This window comes from Siniperca chuatsi, linkage group LG1, assembly GCF_020085105.1.
Source record: "Siniperca chuatsi isolate FFG_IHB_CAS linkage group LG1, ASM2008510v1, whole genome shotgun sequence".
Lineage (NCBI taxonomy): Eukaryota > Metazoa > Chordata > Actinopteri > Centrarchiformes > Sinipercidae > Siniperca > Siniperca chuatsi.
In genome coordinates this window covers 2,481,021-2,497,039 of record NC_058042.1, presented here as the reverse complement: position 1 = coordinate 2,497,039, position 16,019 = coordinate 2,481,021, and the positions used below count along the sequence as shown (strand labels likewise).

Genomic DNA, 16,019 nt, shown 5'->3' with positions numbered 1-16,019 from the left:
GTACCTAAAATGCTTGTGGACATTCCCAAAACACATGGATACACTGTAAGTACTAGCAGTACTGGAACAGTTAGAGTAGAGCGGACGGGAAAACAGCAATGGCTTAGAAAACGCAGAGGAGAGAGGGGAAGAGACTGGGTGTGAGATAGAAAGGGTTTAATGGCAAGTTGAAGTGAGTCCGCTTCTCCCTTCTTGTCATTTTTGTTCTGTTCCAAGTCTGTGAATTTAATGTCTTTCTTGCAGTGAGTGGAGCCTTTACTGCAGTCTTTGCCGAGGCAGTGTCCTCATGAAAACTGCAGGAGCAGAGGACTCTGCATGTCTGTGTGCATCAGTTGGATGTTAAGAATATTGTACAATGCTAAAATATGATGAAAGAGTGAGAGAAAATTTAGATCATTTGCAGACAAATTTCAGCTACCTGATAAGCATTTTAAATAAACACTCCACAAAAACCTGTTTTGAGAATCAGATTCTCCTGCAGACAGCAGCTGCACTCAGCCTGGATTTGCAGCAGTTACTGTACAATGGATTCCGACGGTGACACAGCACAGCAAGAAATCATGTCCAATGTCAAAGCATCCAAAGAAATGCACACATTGCACACAGTGCGAGTGTCAGGAACAGGGGGTTAATAGGAGCTCTGTTTTTTTTTTTGCCCCGGGCCACACAGCAGGTCAATTCAACCATGTTCAACCCTGTCTCCCAGAAAATACATTTATATAACACTAATTCGTTGCCTGAATTTTGTTCACAGGCAACATTTTTTCAAGTGTAAAACATGTTAAACATTGGGAACAAAGGTTCATATCCCGAGTCCCGCGTGTGGTTAGGGTTAGGCAACAAAAGCACTTTGGTTAAGTTTAGGAAAAGAGTGCGGTTTCAGTTAAATGTTAATAAATGAAAAAGTATTTCAATTAAAAAGTTTAGAAAATGCTGCAGTCTAAAAATATTGTTGAAATAGCCTACGCCCTCTAGTGGCTGTAGGAATTATGACTCTTGTCCGTCGGGAGCAAAAGATGAAGTCGGCTGACGTCATCATAGAGCGACCAAGTCAGCCGAGGAAGGAGGTCGGGGTGGACGGGTGGGTCAACAAAACATTCGAACACGGCTTTAAGGCTTTAACACAGGAGACCCCTGTTCGTTTCCTGTGGCTTCTCCCTAACCTTAACCAAGTGGTTATTATTGTAACCATAACAACAAAGGTCCCCTAATGTTAACTAAGTAGTCATTTTAATCCAAACCAAGATTTGGATTACTGGGTTTAAAAAAGAAATTTTCTCAGAGCCTTTGAGTTATTGGTTGCTGTCGTGACCTAAAGAGAATCTCAACAAATTTAACCAAAATGCTTCTGAAATACATTACAGTTCGAGCTCTAACCATAACGTTGTCACATCATAAAACAGATTCTTTTTCAACAGTGATTTGTAACAGTTTTGGAAGGCACACACAAATGATGTGGTCCTGCTAATCAGGGTGTAAAATCAGAAAACGCCTCTGTGTGTTGTTTTGGAGGGCAGTTAGTCAAAACCAGATTCCTTGTATGTGTACACACATACCTGGCCAATAAAACTGATTCTGATTCAGATTAATTTGAAGGACTTGGTGTGCAAACTAGTTGTATGCAAAGGTACTTTCCAGGAGCCGGAGTTGCATCTTGAGGCCCTGTCTTGGAGAGGGTCCCTCTGTCAAGAGGCCTTCATTATTTCAGCTCAGCATAGAAAAACTGGAGGGTTAACCGAGGCCCGGCTCATTTTTGCCCCAGGCTGAAGCAGCTTGATCCTGCCATGTTCATGACTAATGTAAGCAAATGTAGGCAATCTAGTGACACATGGAACCTGTATATTTTGCCATATTTTTGTTTACTGGTGTAAAGTTTTACTGATGGACATTTTGACTTTCCATGAAACTGGGTCACTGATCCAGAATCCATCCTAACTGTTGTTAATCCAACAATCCAGAGTCGATCCTCGAGACATTGTTTTTTGATGGAGTATACCTTTAAGATGCCACTTGTCTTTAGTCCTTCGCCAAGTCCAAGTTACAGTGAACTCAAAGTAGGTCAATGCAGATGTTTTAGCTGACAGCCAATATACTAATTATTATTATTCCACATGAAAATGAAAGGAGAAGTGGAGAAATGAAAAGGAGATTGAACTGAATCCAGTCTCTCTGGTGTCTCGGCGCTGCGACCGTCCCATGTCAGACCAGTCAGCGGGTAAAGCATGGAGGTAGAGGTCCACTGAGTGTAGATTTAAATGAGAATGAAAATGTCTTGGGATAATGTGAGAATAAAGTCCCCTCATACATCATCTTCTGTCTGAATATTCTCTGGGATGGTGTGGAGAGGGTAATAAATCTTCTAACAGGAGGATTTAGTCATCAAACGCACTCAATTCATTGGAGTATGGCTAAACTAACTAATTGTTTGCAGTATATTACAAAACAGCTCTAAACTTATCTTGATTTTACTGCATAAAGCTGCATTTATCAAATTTTAAGCACTATGGGGCAAAACACTTTAAAATAATGAAATTAAAATAAGCTGACACATACACGACCACTACTTTTCATCGACTTATGAAGTTGTTAAAGGAATATTTGACATTTTGGGAAATGCTTATTCGCTTTCCTGCAGGTAGTTAGATAATAAGATCAATACCACTCTCATGTCTGTGCATTAACTATTTCACTAGTGCTGGGAGTCACTGAGCTAAGCTTAGCATCGCTTAGGAAAGCGAATAGGCATATTTCCCAAACTAACATGTCATATGTCAGCAAACAGGAGCCTTATTTTACACATCCAGCAGACTGTCCAGACGTGAGCAATTAGCAGTTCTTTCTGTTATTTTACTTCAGACTTTTCTCATTTTCTGTTTGCGTCTGTTCATCTGTGGAGAGTCATACAGCTTTGGGGTGTGTGTGTGTGTGTATTTTTGACTCAAGTTTAGAAATCTTCACAGTGCAGCGGGCGCTTGTTCACCTCGATTTGCGCCACAGAGAACAAACCTGCACTTCCATATTTGCGTTGAATTCGTACGTAAACATGCATCTCTAAAAGTTGCTTTGCATACAGTTGAACACACTTTCAGAGCTTTTTTTGCCTTGATTCTAACCATTCAGAATACGTCGGGGCCATAAAACCGAAACAATGAGCAAAAAAATAAATGTGAAGAAAGCTTCTCAGAACTGCAGCTTCGTGATTTTGACCTTTTCACATTATACAGAATGGTTTAATTCATTGTTAACATCAGAAATGTTGATTAATGCAGGTTTAAGATCCTTCCTAAGATTCAGAGACAGATAGCTACTGTGCCACTGCACAGATTTAAAACAGTGTCACTCTTTTCATTGTGCTTCCAAAATCTCTTTTTCCTAAAAATCACTTATCACTGCTGTCAGCACATTTTCAGCTCAGTATTCCTCAGTGTATAAATACCTTCAACCCGCGACTGCACAGGGAGGACAGAGAAAGAAGTCGTCTGGACATGCTACAGAATGTATGGTTGAAGGAGTTGGGGGTCCTGGGCTGGTAGCCAGGGAAGACCTTGTTGCTATGGCAACTAATGAACCATATTGACAGGGGGGTCATGCATGTAGTACTAGATCCAGTAAAGATGCTGAAGTGGGCCATTTCACTGCGTGTTTGTGATGAGATGAGTAAAAACACTCATGATTAAGGAGAAGCGTCTCACACGTCCTGACACAAGCAGGAGAGTGATGAAAGACCAAAGTCTGAATGAAAGGTTGTTATGTACACGATGAAGAAGACACAGGAAGTGGAAAAAGAGGAGGAAGAAGAGTCAGGAGAAGGCTGACCGGATCTAGAGGAAATGAAGGGCGAGGTGTCTGTCAGGGCAGGGTTTACAAGCGAACCCAATTCCAGAGGTGATGAAAGGCAGGCTGAAAGCTGAGAACAGTGCTGGATCACAGACGGCCTTGAATACTTCACACACACACGCACGCACGCACACACACACATCCAGCAGTCTGCTGCGGAGGAAGGATCACCAGCAGCAGACCTAATTGCAAAGTGGGACATTATATAGGGCACACTGAAAAAAATGTAGGGCTAAAAAGAGAATAGGAGGCGAGTGAGAGCAGTGATGCAGTGAAGTCCTGCGGTGTCCAAACAACACAAACACACACACACACACACTCACACCCGGCGTGAGGTTTCATGCCTTGCAAGTACTTTAAGGTATAGGCCCATAGGTGGTCCGTGACATCATCAATGACATCATTGCAGTTACAGTTTTATGTCCCCTTTTGTTCTGATATAATAAATGGAGTCTCTGCGACTCGTCTAAGTCTGATTCATCAAATTAATTTCCCAGAGGTTTCCTCTGAAATTCCGCATAGAAAAAGAAAAATAAAGAATATTATTTCTACAGTGTTGTTTTATTGTTATTTAATATTGCTTTGATTGTCTGCTGCAAATCGAGTTTCCCCTCAGGGACATCAAAGTGTGAATGACATAGATTGCAAGGTGTGGGATGGTGTGGGCAGAGGCATTTATATAAATATGAAAAAATATGGATGGGAAAGAAGATTGTTTTGGTTTAGAATTTCCACCCTATTTTTTTATATAAATTGATATTATATCTTTCCCAGTTTTCAAATTTGTCACAGCGATTATAGAAATTTTACAGAAAAAAAGTCAGAATTTATCAAAACGATTCTCAAAAATGTGTTTAATATCTAGAGCTGGAGCAGATTTTTGAACAAGAAAAGAACCATCAAATATGTTTTCTTTCCTTCTACTAGTGTGTAAATGTAAAACTTTTACAAATGTTGAGTGACACACATAGTGACAATCAATTTATTAACCATATATAGGCTTATCTAAATATTTTATGATCCAGCTTCATGGCTAGGGGTCCCAGGGGCACAGATGAGCTGTCAGGCTCCTGTCAAGCATTGTGCACAGTACTGACACAGTCTGCTGTGTGGCGATTTGATTTAACACAATTAATTTAGCCATATGCACCACGCAGGCGCAATACTGATCAAAATAATGAAGGCCTTGAAACTAGATTTTGACACAAAGTCAAGGATACTGTGCTGCTTTAGTGGTGCATATTCCCTAATTTACAATCAAATTACCACAAACCAATTAAATCACGGTGAACCTGCAGACTTCAGGGCCTGGTTGATCAACTGATCAGTTTGATCGGTGGGTTATCCAGCCTTGACCCAATTAAGGAAGATTGGATGAAATTTGAAAGAAGAGTTTTGAAAAAACAATTTTGAAAATCATTCAAACTGTTGGACAAACGTTTTAGGTGGAAGTGGACATGTAGGCCTGCAGTGAACGATTTGTCTTGAACCAAAGATTCAAGGAAAACAAGAGTTTTGATAGTTTTGTTATGAATTGTCATAGGTGGCATTTTTCCTTTGCCTATGACTGAAAGACAATGGGAAAAAATGACTGTGTTGCTTGTAGTGACAGACCCACAGAGAGTTATCACCCGACTCTGCAGCTCTACGGAGCATTTTAGCATCTTTCAGCTCATTGTTTTGGTCTTATGGCGCATTTACAGTTTGGTTCCCTGTCACCGCTCTCATCATCCCCCATTTCCAGCAGCAGCAGGCAGCCGTTTCCAGCAAACACCTGCTCAGCACCAAATGACAGACAGACAAAGTTAGCAACTAGCTGGTGAAGAAAGTGGAGCAGTTAGCCAGAAACGTTTCTCAGGAGTTGGTGGACACCAAACCAGAGCTGAAAGGAGACTGAATATTGGACTTACATTTGTCAGGACTCCAAATGAATGATAATGTTGCTCTGTGTGTTTGTCTGGATGTACAAAAGAGCAACTGTTTGCTAATGCATTCCCCGTACGTCAATGTTGTATTTACAGCTTGTTGCGCTGCCCCCAAGTGGCCAAAAATCTGATCATGCAGGTTGAATTTATTCCCATCAAACGTCACTGAAATTAAGTGTGTTGAGTTATCCTGCTACAGACAAATAAAATAAACATCTAGGACTGAAAATATAATGTTGCCAGTATGAGGTTTGAGAAAGACGACCCTGAGCAGAGAGAGATAAATGTAGGATAAGACTGACCCTTACGGAACATGTTATTTCAGATGAGCTACAGTAGCTAAAACATTTCAAAAAGATTTAAATAAATCCTGAGGTGCAGTGTTTGTAGGTTTTCTCCAAAGTGATGAAGCACTATATCATGGTGAGCTGTGATTTGTGTCAAAGGCGTTGCCGAGAATTAGAATCGAACAGTCCCCCTCGTTCGTGGCGAGCAGGAGGTCACTGTTGATGCCATCGATCCTCCGGGTCTCAGGAGGATCAAAGTGGGACGACTGCTGATTTATCTGAAAAGAGTCCCGCCTGCCTCCCTGGAGAGATAAAATCATTGACTCTACCAGCAGTGTCAGAGAGATTCTTGAGTGATTTGGCAAAAAACTGAATCCCCCTCTGATAGAGTTACTGTAAAGTACCTGCCTGCCTTTTGCAGATATAAGTGCTGAAGTATTTCTTTTGATATACTTGCATGCTCTAATGTTTCAGGTTGATGCATTAAGATGAAGACGGGGTCATTGTTTGTTGAGCGCACCTTTACTTGTATTCTTTCCACCACTACACATCACAGATGCCCTTGTTCACTGCTCCCTATCTCTCTCACTCACTCCATCTCTGAAAGCACATTAATCATTGCAGACTCCCACATGTTTTCACCTCTACCTCCTCCCCGCCCATTTTCTCCTACTCCTCCGGTTCTCTTCCTCTGGTGCTGGAGGCAAGTGGGTCACCGGCAACTGGAGGACGGTTTTCACTCTGGTTGAGAGAGAAAGAGAAACAGAGCTAAAGGCTGCAGGAGCGAAACGAGATGCAGGTTTCCAACGAGACGGCTTCTTTTATTAGAACCGAGTTTTGAGTGATTTCCTCCAGAAACCATGAGATCCAAACCAAGCTGACTTCATGTCAAGTGTAAAATTATGCAATTCAGGTATATAAATGTGGAAATGGGTGATTCAGACCCTGTCAGCGGCAAAAAGAAAAGTCTTATCTTGGACTGTGCCACATTTTCACAGACAAAAAAAGACAAACCTGACTGCTACTACAACGTGGTAATAGGCGAGAGGAAAATGTGATTGTTCGGTAATGAAAACTCAACACGAAGGCAGAGAGATGTAATTCCCCTTTGATCAATGAACACAAGGCTTTTATGGAGAAAAGAATAGCAGCTAAAGATAGAAGAAACACTGGTTCCCTGAGGAAGGTCTGCCACACGACACGGGACATTATATGAGATCATAAAATAGAAAAAAGGTCATTTCTTCGTTAATATTCATGAGGTTGAAGACTGACCATAGAGGCAGGAGATCATCTATTGTAGCTGCAGCTGAAATAATTCCAACAAAAAAAATGGGGGGGGGGCAAACCCATGAACAGTAGTTCATATACAAGGATGAGCTACAGTATGAACCCACCTCTCCCATTCATTCATACCTCAGGAAATTTTAAAATGCCACCCTGCAACAGAGAAGGGTTGTGTGCATGCTGGTCTATGTGCATCTGGTCTGTGGTTCTGGTTTTTAATGAGGAGACTTTGCCATCTACTGGCTTCATGTGCACATTACGTTAAACACATGCATGAAGAAAACATCTGAAGGGCAGCATCTACCAGTGGTGGAAAGTAACTCAAGTAGAATCCATGATGTAATATATAATATATATGTGATAGTACTAACCTCTGAAAAAGACCATTCTACATAATGAGTGCTTTTATTTGTGATATTTTAAATACATTTTGCTGCTAATACTTTTGTACTTTTACTTCATTTGGAACACAGGACTTTTACTTGTAATTCAGTATTTTTTTTTAAATGGTGGCATTTCTCTTTTTACCTGTAAGTAAAGGATCTGAGCACTCCTTTCACCGCTGTCCTCTGCACTATAGCATCACGTACAGGGCGGACAAAACAACAGTAACACTTCACAAAATACTGTAATCAAATATGACAGCAACACCTCAAATACTGCCATAGAGTTGAATCAGCACGACTCAGTCACAATCCCAACAACAAGCTTAATGGAGACAGTATGTATTGCAGTACCTTTATAGTTGATTCCATTATATCATACAGGAGTACGTGTTATTGCATCCACATGAAGGGAACTGAAGGACTTTTGAAATAAAACCTCCACTGAACAATGAAACAACAGTGAAGTTTATCACCTGCATTATATACTTGTATCCGTCTGCTGACGAAGATCATGTGATATGATTGAGAGCTCCAGGACAGCTACTAAATGGACCTTGTGGTGAGATTGTTGTCTTAACTGCTGTCTTCAAGGTCAATAACGAACTCTGAACCTCAACTTTTAAGCCAACATGTGCGAGCAGTCCTGAAACGTTAACGCCTACAGTTCCTGGACAACTAGCTACTGATGAAGATCATGTGATATGACTGAAAGCTCCAAAACAGCTGCTACAGTAAATGGAGACCTTGCGGTGAGATTGTTTTCTCAAACGTTGTGTTGTGTGACAAAGGACAACCGTGCAAAAGTAAAAGTATTGCTGATATTTTCACTGTGCAAAGCTGAAATTGCTTTAAAAGGACTTTAATTTTGACGGCAAATTTGAGCCAATTTGATTGAAAAGTATCAGTAACTAATTGTTTTGGTTTATCTGCACTGTCATGATGTTTTCTGCAAAAAACAATGTGAATTAGATTCTTGTGCATTTCCCCCGTGCATGTGTTTCTCGTGTAGTCTCTCAATGGAGCTTCTATTACGAAGAAGAGGAGAAAAGATCGTCTGAAGCTTTAATGATCCCTGTGAAGAAACTCGCAGCAGTAGAAAGTAACGGGAAATAAAAAAGACATAAAAGAATATGGACTTCAAAAGCCTGCAGTTTCTCTGTAGATGACACACAGCATTTCTAGTGTTTAGAAATACACTGCACTCACCACCAGCACATCTGTATTATGATTCAGCTGGATTCCCTTTTTTCTTGGGTCTGTTTCATTCTTCCTATGAATTGAAATACTAATATATTTTATTATACTTTAGTATTCAACTCACACTGAAATTGCACAATAGTGTGAAAGTGCAAAACCAAAGAGCGGCGTTTTTAAACTCCAACTGCATGTTGGCACTTCAAAGAAGTGTGGCCTGCTCTGTTCTGAGGCTGCAGCCTCTGGAGAAACGGGTGTGTGTGGCTGCCTGATGCATCCTTTCCACAGACACCGAAACCTGGAGAAGAAAGAACCTTTTCTTCCAGTAAATTCTACTATAGCAGCATCACTCAGACGCTAAAACACAGACCGTACACCAAATGCAAGATGCAGTGTCAATATTACTTTTTTGTTTATCAACATTGAAGTATTTTAAGGCGGTATTTCGGCATAATTAGTTAATAAGTTTTACAATTTCTTATATTCAAACAATCAATCTACTATAAAGGAAAATGTCCTCATTACACTTACTGTATGCACTTTATTCAGACCCCTTTACTTTTTGGACGCTTGTGTTATAGATTCAATTTAAATTAACTATTTTTTTTGGCAATTAATTCTACACACAATAACTCGTGAAACAACAGGGGACACATTTTTTCCAAAAACTGAAATGAAGATGGCAGATCATCTTCAAGTCTCTCCACAAATGTTCTGTAAGGTTCAAGTCCAGGTTTTGGCTGAACCACTCAGAGACATTCAAAAAATTATTATCTTGAAGCCACAGTGTTGTCTTGGCTGAATGTCTGCTGGTGGAAACCCCCCCCCCCCCATTACAGCATGATGCTGCCTGCACCATGCCTCACTGTAAGGATATTAGCAAGGTGATGGTTTTCGCTAGATAGTGCTTGAGAGTTCAGGCCAAACTGTTCAATTGGATCGCCAGACCAGAAAATCTTTTTATGCTTTCAGAGTCCAAGGCTTGCAGTCATCTGCCTTTTTCTCAGAAGAGACTTCCATCGCCTCTCGACCATAAAGGTCTGACTGGCTGAGTGCTTCTGAAGCTCTGTTACAGTGTCTGTTGGGTTCTTGAAACATTCACGGTTCCAGATGACTGAATGGTGATTCTCTGACTCTTGAATCTCGCGCCACCACGAGATTAACATTTGTGGCTTTGAGTGAAATGTCATAATTGATAGCCATGAAATTTGGAACAAACATCCATGTTCCCCTGGGATAGATTTGGTGAGGCCTTAACGTCCCCTATTGCGCCATCATCAGGTCAAATTTGTCATTTGTCCAGTACTTCGGTTTATCATCAAATACCTGCAAAACTGATGACATTCCCATCAGCCTTAGCTGTACGTTTTTGTGTTGTTTTAATTAGCATTTGTTAGCATGCCAACATACTAAACTAAGATGGTGAGCATGGTAAAGATAATACCTGTTTAACACCAGCATGTAAGTATGCTGATGTTAGCATTTAGCTCAAAGCACCGCTGTGTACAGTACAGTCTCTCAGAGCTGCTAGCACGGCTGCAGACTCTCAGTCTTGGTCTAACATGCACTGTAAATCGCGGGCCCTTACATACAAAGGTGTGCGCCATGTCCAGTCAACTGAATTTGCCTCAGGTGGACAGTCAGCTTCTAGAGATATCTCAAAGGATAATCAAAGCTAACAGACTGCACTTGAGCTCAATGGATCATTTTTTAATAAATGTGCAAAAATGTCTAAAAACATGTTTTCGTCATTATAGGTTACTGTGTGTAGCATTAAGTGCCAAAAAAGTCGATCTAATCTAAATCTAAATACGTTCTGAAGCCACGGTATGGTACTCTACATCATCCAGAAACATATTTGTCCAAGAGACTTTTTGGTTTGAGGTCCATCATAATAATTTTAATACTTGGCCTCTTGTCACATTCAGTTTTTTCGGATGAAGTAAATTCAAAGCAACAATCTGACAGTGGAGATGGACTGATGGTACCACAGACTGTTAGTAAAATACACATCATATGGGCAAAATGAAGAAAAGTTCAATAAGCTTTATTAAATTTCTTTCGAGATGGTAAAGGGTGATCTGAAAAAGTTCACCTCTGACACAGTATTGCACCAAGTTAAGCCTAATGTCATTAAAAGGCCAACAGCATCACTATCTTTTAAAAATAGAGGCAGTAGAGAAAATATGCCATCTGAACATTTTTCAGTAGTTAACCTTTTTCATAAATAGATTCAGCTCATTGTTTTGTCCATCAATCACACCTTTATGTACAGATCATTGGGACAACGTACCCAAACTCACCAGCAACCGTGTATTTCTACAAAACTGGATCAATTAACAAGCCAGAAAGCATCGTTCACCCTTTATTCAATTTTCTTTGTCTTTAAAAGAATCAGATATCTTATTTTTATCCATTTTTTGGCTTGTTAATTGACCTCCTTTTGTGAAAACCCCGTCTCTTATCGGTCACATTTTCAAACTCTAAACAATTAAAGAAGAAATGTACAGTGATCAAACATCAGGCAGAGAGGATAGAAATGTATATATACATACATACAGTCCATAACAGATAGTGTACAGGACACTTTCTGAGGACGCACACATAAATACAGAAAAACCTTAAATACATACAGTATGTACTTTCACATCCTCTTTCGTTTTTGCAGTCCATTTTCAATGGCAAACCATGATACCGGAGGAATATTTAAGGATATTTCGAAACCGCTGTCTCTCACTATCTTTAACGGGCACGAGAGCACTTATTCAAACAGCCAAGGAAAGAATACAGACACCTTTGGCTTTACAGTTAAAAGGAACAGGAGGGAGTGGGAGAGGTGTAGTGCTTTTGAGCTTATATGAGATGATTATATAGACATTTGAAGTTTCAGTGCATAGTTTTAACTCAGCATCACGATTATGTGCAAGGTATGAAACCAGGCAGGCAAGAAAGCAGCAGCCGGTGCTGATATTTGTAATTTGGATGTAAAGCCAACAGTTACCGACAGACGGGATGTTTGCATGTTTGTTCTCAGCTCAGGGAACAAGGAGAGGAGATGAGATTCAAAACAAGATTCACACAGTAGTGTTAACCAAGAACGGATATGGCTTTCTGACCCTTTTCAGGCTTTTACATAAGAGTTACATCGAAGTTTAAGTCCTTCCTTCTTAAACTCCATCAACTTGAGGATTTGTGTAAAAAATTACGTTTCTTTCCACGCTTTTCTAATTTGGATCTGAAAACAAACTGTAGGCAACACGCCTAAATAATTAAGGAATCCACCTGCTTCTGTTCAGAAAGAACAGCAAGGAAGGAAAGGGAGAATCATGCTTTAAGGCTCGATTTACCATAGAACAAAAAATCCGAGTTGTAATTTAAGCTAAACTCACTGTGTTCAGTCTTACAACAACAAAAACAACAGATAAATTAAAATGACATTACATTTTGTAGAGGATTCCATCTGAAATCCAGCAAAAATCTTTAACATGCCAGCCGCCTTGCTGGTTTTGGTATCCATCCATTTAGCAGAATGTAATGTCGTCGACTGAGCGGGTAACATTAACATGAAAATATTGACTTTCCTGGCAACATTGACAAGGACAGGTGTGACCTGTAAGGAGCATGGAGAGCCCGTCCAACTACTGTCTATGTGCCAGTTTTAGTGTTTTACCATGCCTTACGATACAGATAGAATATAAAAATGCTGTACTAGCTAAAAAACCAAAACAAAACAAGAAACAGACTTCAGCGTTCAGTTTGAACTTTGAGCCAATTTGCGTAATTTCCCAGTGTGACCTTGCTACAGGGCACCAGTGAGGCACATGAGGACAAGCAGGTGTATTGTGAGCAAGTATGCCAGAAAGAAATATCGAGAGCGGGCGCGGCTCGTCAACAGCCTGGAGAAGTAGAGGCTCCTCCCTCTGAGCCACCGTCGACACGCCGCCATCCCACCTTTCACCTGGAGGTACAAACACCACACAATCATGATGATGCATTACTGTTCTACTTGGATTTCAGAAACCATGAACATTCACGCAGTGGTGACATTAATTGGGTGAGTAAAGGCTAAACGAAGGAAAAAACGAATAAAATCCTGTGTTGTCTGCTGCGTACCTTTCGTGTTATTAGAGGCTGGTTTGGGCTGAGACTGAGAGCTTCCCACTCCTCTTCTGTTTCCATCTCGATACTGAAGTCCCTCTGACTGTCTCTGGACAGACTGGAACCAACACTGCAAAACAAAAACATTTTATAAAGCTTTATTCAACTGTTCAATGTGTGTGTGTGTGTGTGTGTCTGAAGGAGAGACAGAGAGAGATACAAGACGGGCGGGGAAATTAAAGGAAAAACCTGAATAAAAGAGCGGAGAAACGTATCACACGCAGGGCTCACTGAACGGTTTGGTGAGGATGAAAGTGATGAGAATAAAATGCTCCGGCCTTTACAGTCACCAGATCGCAACCCAGTTTCACACCTATCGAAGATTTTGGACCAACTGTAAGACAGCGCTCTCCGCCACCATAACCATAAGACCAAATGATACAATATAAACTTTCATCTTCAAATCTATGTAGTGACGTCTCTGACTGCTCTGATGCTGCATGTCCTCGTGTTATGTCTGGCTTTGTTTGTGTTTCTTTCTGTCTGCTGTACTCAGGTCTGTCTTGAGCTAAATGAGATGACCTGATTAAATAAAGGCTGTATATATAAATGAGGGAATCTCTTGTGGAGGTGTTCATCCCTCACTTCTTTGCTCTGTCCTCAGCAAGACGCAGAGCCTCCTCAGCTGTCTCTCTCCTGGCTCGCTCATCTGCCAGACTCTGCTCCGCCTCGAGCAGCCTGAACACACACACACACACACACACACACACAAGAACACATTATTATATCCATGAGCGCAACCAATTATACATTATAAACATCTGTAAGACAATGAAGACAATGTTTTATACAAAACTACACAGAGAAAAAGGCAGGTCTTGTCTCTTCACCTTTCTTGCAGCTGACTGGCTTCAGCAGCTTCAGCTATCATGGAGTTGTTGCTCCTCTCCTGGGGCGCTCCAGGTGCAACCTCAGCATACACTGACCCCTGCTGGTGGGGACACAGCAATACAGGTAAAAAGAGAGGAAACTTTTTTGTTGTAAGATTATGTTTATAGCACTTTTTCATAGTATGACAGTACAGAGAGACAAGAAACAAAGGGAGGACAGAGGGTGAAGAGATGCATCAAATATCCTCCCCCAGAGTTGAATTGGGGATGTCACGCAGATGTAACTTCTATCTTTCAGGCTTTTTTCCAAATCATATCTGTATATATAAGTTCAAAACCACAAGCACGCATTTTGCACATATAATACAGGTGGAATAATAAAAAGAAAGCTGCATCAAAAGTCTCTGAAGTGACTAGATCACATTACAAAAGCAACGTCACAGGCAAGTCACATACAGTAGATACAGAATGCAGAAGCAGCTGTACACAGACTCGGAAGTTCAAATACACCATTGGAAGTTATGCGGCCACCCTGCTACCTAATGAAACTATCAGAGGAACTGAGGGCAAAACTATCAGAAATGTAAAAGAACAAAAGGACCACAGAAACACTGTCTACATAAGCAGCACACACATGCACACAGGATTATTTACCTGAGCCTGGCCTTGGACTTGGCTTTCCAGCCAGTGGCAGCGGTTCTGGGTGTCCCTCAGGGTTTGGGAAACAGCCCTCAGCTGAGCTGCAACAGCACCTTTCTCCTCCACTACCTGCTGCAGCTGGGGGGGGGGCGTGTAGTGAGGAAGTGGGGTGACGGGGAAGGAAGGGTGTTCAAGGGAGATTTAAGCATTTAAGCATACATGGTGATGCAGCATCCATGTTTCCTCAAACAAATGCTTTCATTTTTACTTTTCAGAGGTTATATCTTTTGTAAAACAAAAGGCAATAATCAATGGATAGAAATATCACGTAATCAGACCTTGAGGATTACAAGTTTATTGCAATGTTGTATAATCAAACAGCTTGCCTACACTTCACACATCAAACAAGAAGAACTTACATGTTCCATTTGTGTCTACACCGCCAACGTTTTAGCTGCAAATTCTGATGTGTTTTTGTTTTAGCAATGCACGCAGGCTCGGCTGTTTCATACCTTAGTGTTGAGCTGTTGGAAGTACTGGTCTCGTTGTTGGATCTCATACATGTAGCGCTGCAGGTCTCCGTGAAGCTGGATCCTCTCTGCCTCCAACCGACTCACCACCACGTCCATTCCACTCTGGCCTGCCAAAACAGCTGTTTCCTGTTGTATGAAAGGAAAAAATACCATGAAAGACTGAACAGACGACTAAACGACTAAAAATGTGTTCTTACTATACCACTAATACCTAGCAACAAAAAAAAAAATCACATACATTTCAAATAATATAGTGTACATTTAAGCATGTGCACAGAAAATAATAACAATATTGCAAAACACAACAGATCACGTAGTTTTCAGACAAAGCTGGAAAATTCAGATGTTTAACTCGCCTTGACTGGAAGTGTGTCCATCCTCTCTGCGTCAGACCTTCATAACAGAAAAACCTTTAGTATCAGTAGCAAAAAGATTACATTTCTCACTGAACTGTACCATTTGAGCCGAGACGTTTTGGGAAAGGCCAGACTTTTAAGTACTAGCTGTGGTCCGCCGTACTGTAAACACGATAAATGCTTTGACAAGGTAACAAGCTAGAAGGTAAGCGCAGCAGGTCCAACGACAGACTTCAACCACAAGAGGTCAGTGGGTTACTCTTTGAGGACGCTTCACTTTAAATCAAGTTGAATTTATCTTTACTTATCTTCAGTCTGCTTTTACCTCAGATCTGCTGTTTTTTCCTGGTAGCTGCTGATTTCTTTTTCAGCTGGCACTCTGTAAGTTTGCATCTTTTTTACCGTTTGCTGTAGTTCATCCATCTTCTCCTGCAACAACATCAAAAATAGCAGAAGAAAGCCGTCAGTCACAAAGATAAAACTATTTATCTTAAATAAAATGCTACCAAACAAAGAATTTGACAGACACCAGAACACGTACATTCCAACAAAAAAATACCATGCATGTCAAAGCAATGGTACGTATA

At 40.8% G+C, this 16,019-nt stretch overlaps 1 protein-coding gene across 6 annotated transcripts in view; it reads right to left on the bottom strand.

Annotated features, from left to right (window-relative positions):
• Nucleotides 1-10,947: 10,947 nt before the first annotated feature.
• si:ch211-220f16.2 (golgin subfamily B member 1) overlaps nt 10,948-16,019 on the bottom strand; it is a 35,341-nt gene continuing 30,269 nt past the window's right edge. For 5 of the 6 annotated variants that reach the window (XM_044208959.1, XM_044208774.1, XM_044208521.1 and 2 more), the window contains 8 exons: nt 15,758-15,861; nt 15,433-15,469; nt 15,056-15,202; nt 14,559-14,681; nt 13,905-14,005; nt 13,660-13,752; nt 13,030-13,144; nt 10,948-12,874 (listed from right to left, as the gene is read on the bottom strand). In XM_044208959.1, coding sequence (XP_044064894.1) covers nt 12,716-12,874; nt 13,030-13,144; nt 13,660-13,752; nt 13,905-14,005; nt 14,559-14,681; nt 15,056-15,202; nt 15,433-15,469; nt 15,758-15,861 — 879 coding nt within the window. In that variant the 3' untranslated portion in view covers nt 10,948-12,715. The remainder of the gene's footprint in view (nt 12,875-13,029; nt 13,145-13,659; nt 13,753-13,904; nt 14,006-14,558; nt 14,682-15,055; nt 15,203-15,432; nt 15,470-15,757; nt 15,862-16,019) is intronic. The other variant, XM_044208693.1, reaches the window with a different exon arrangement.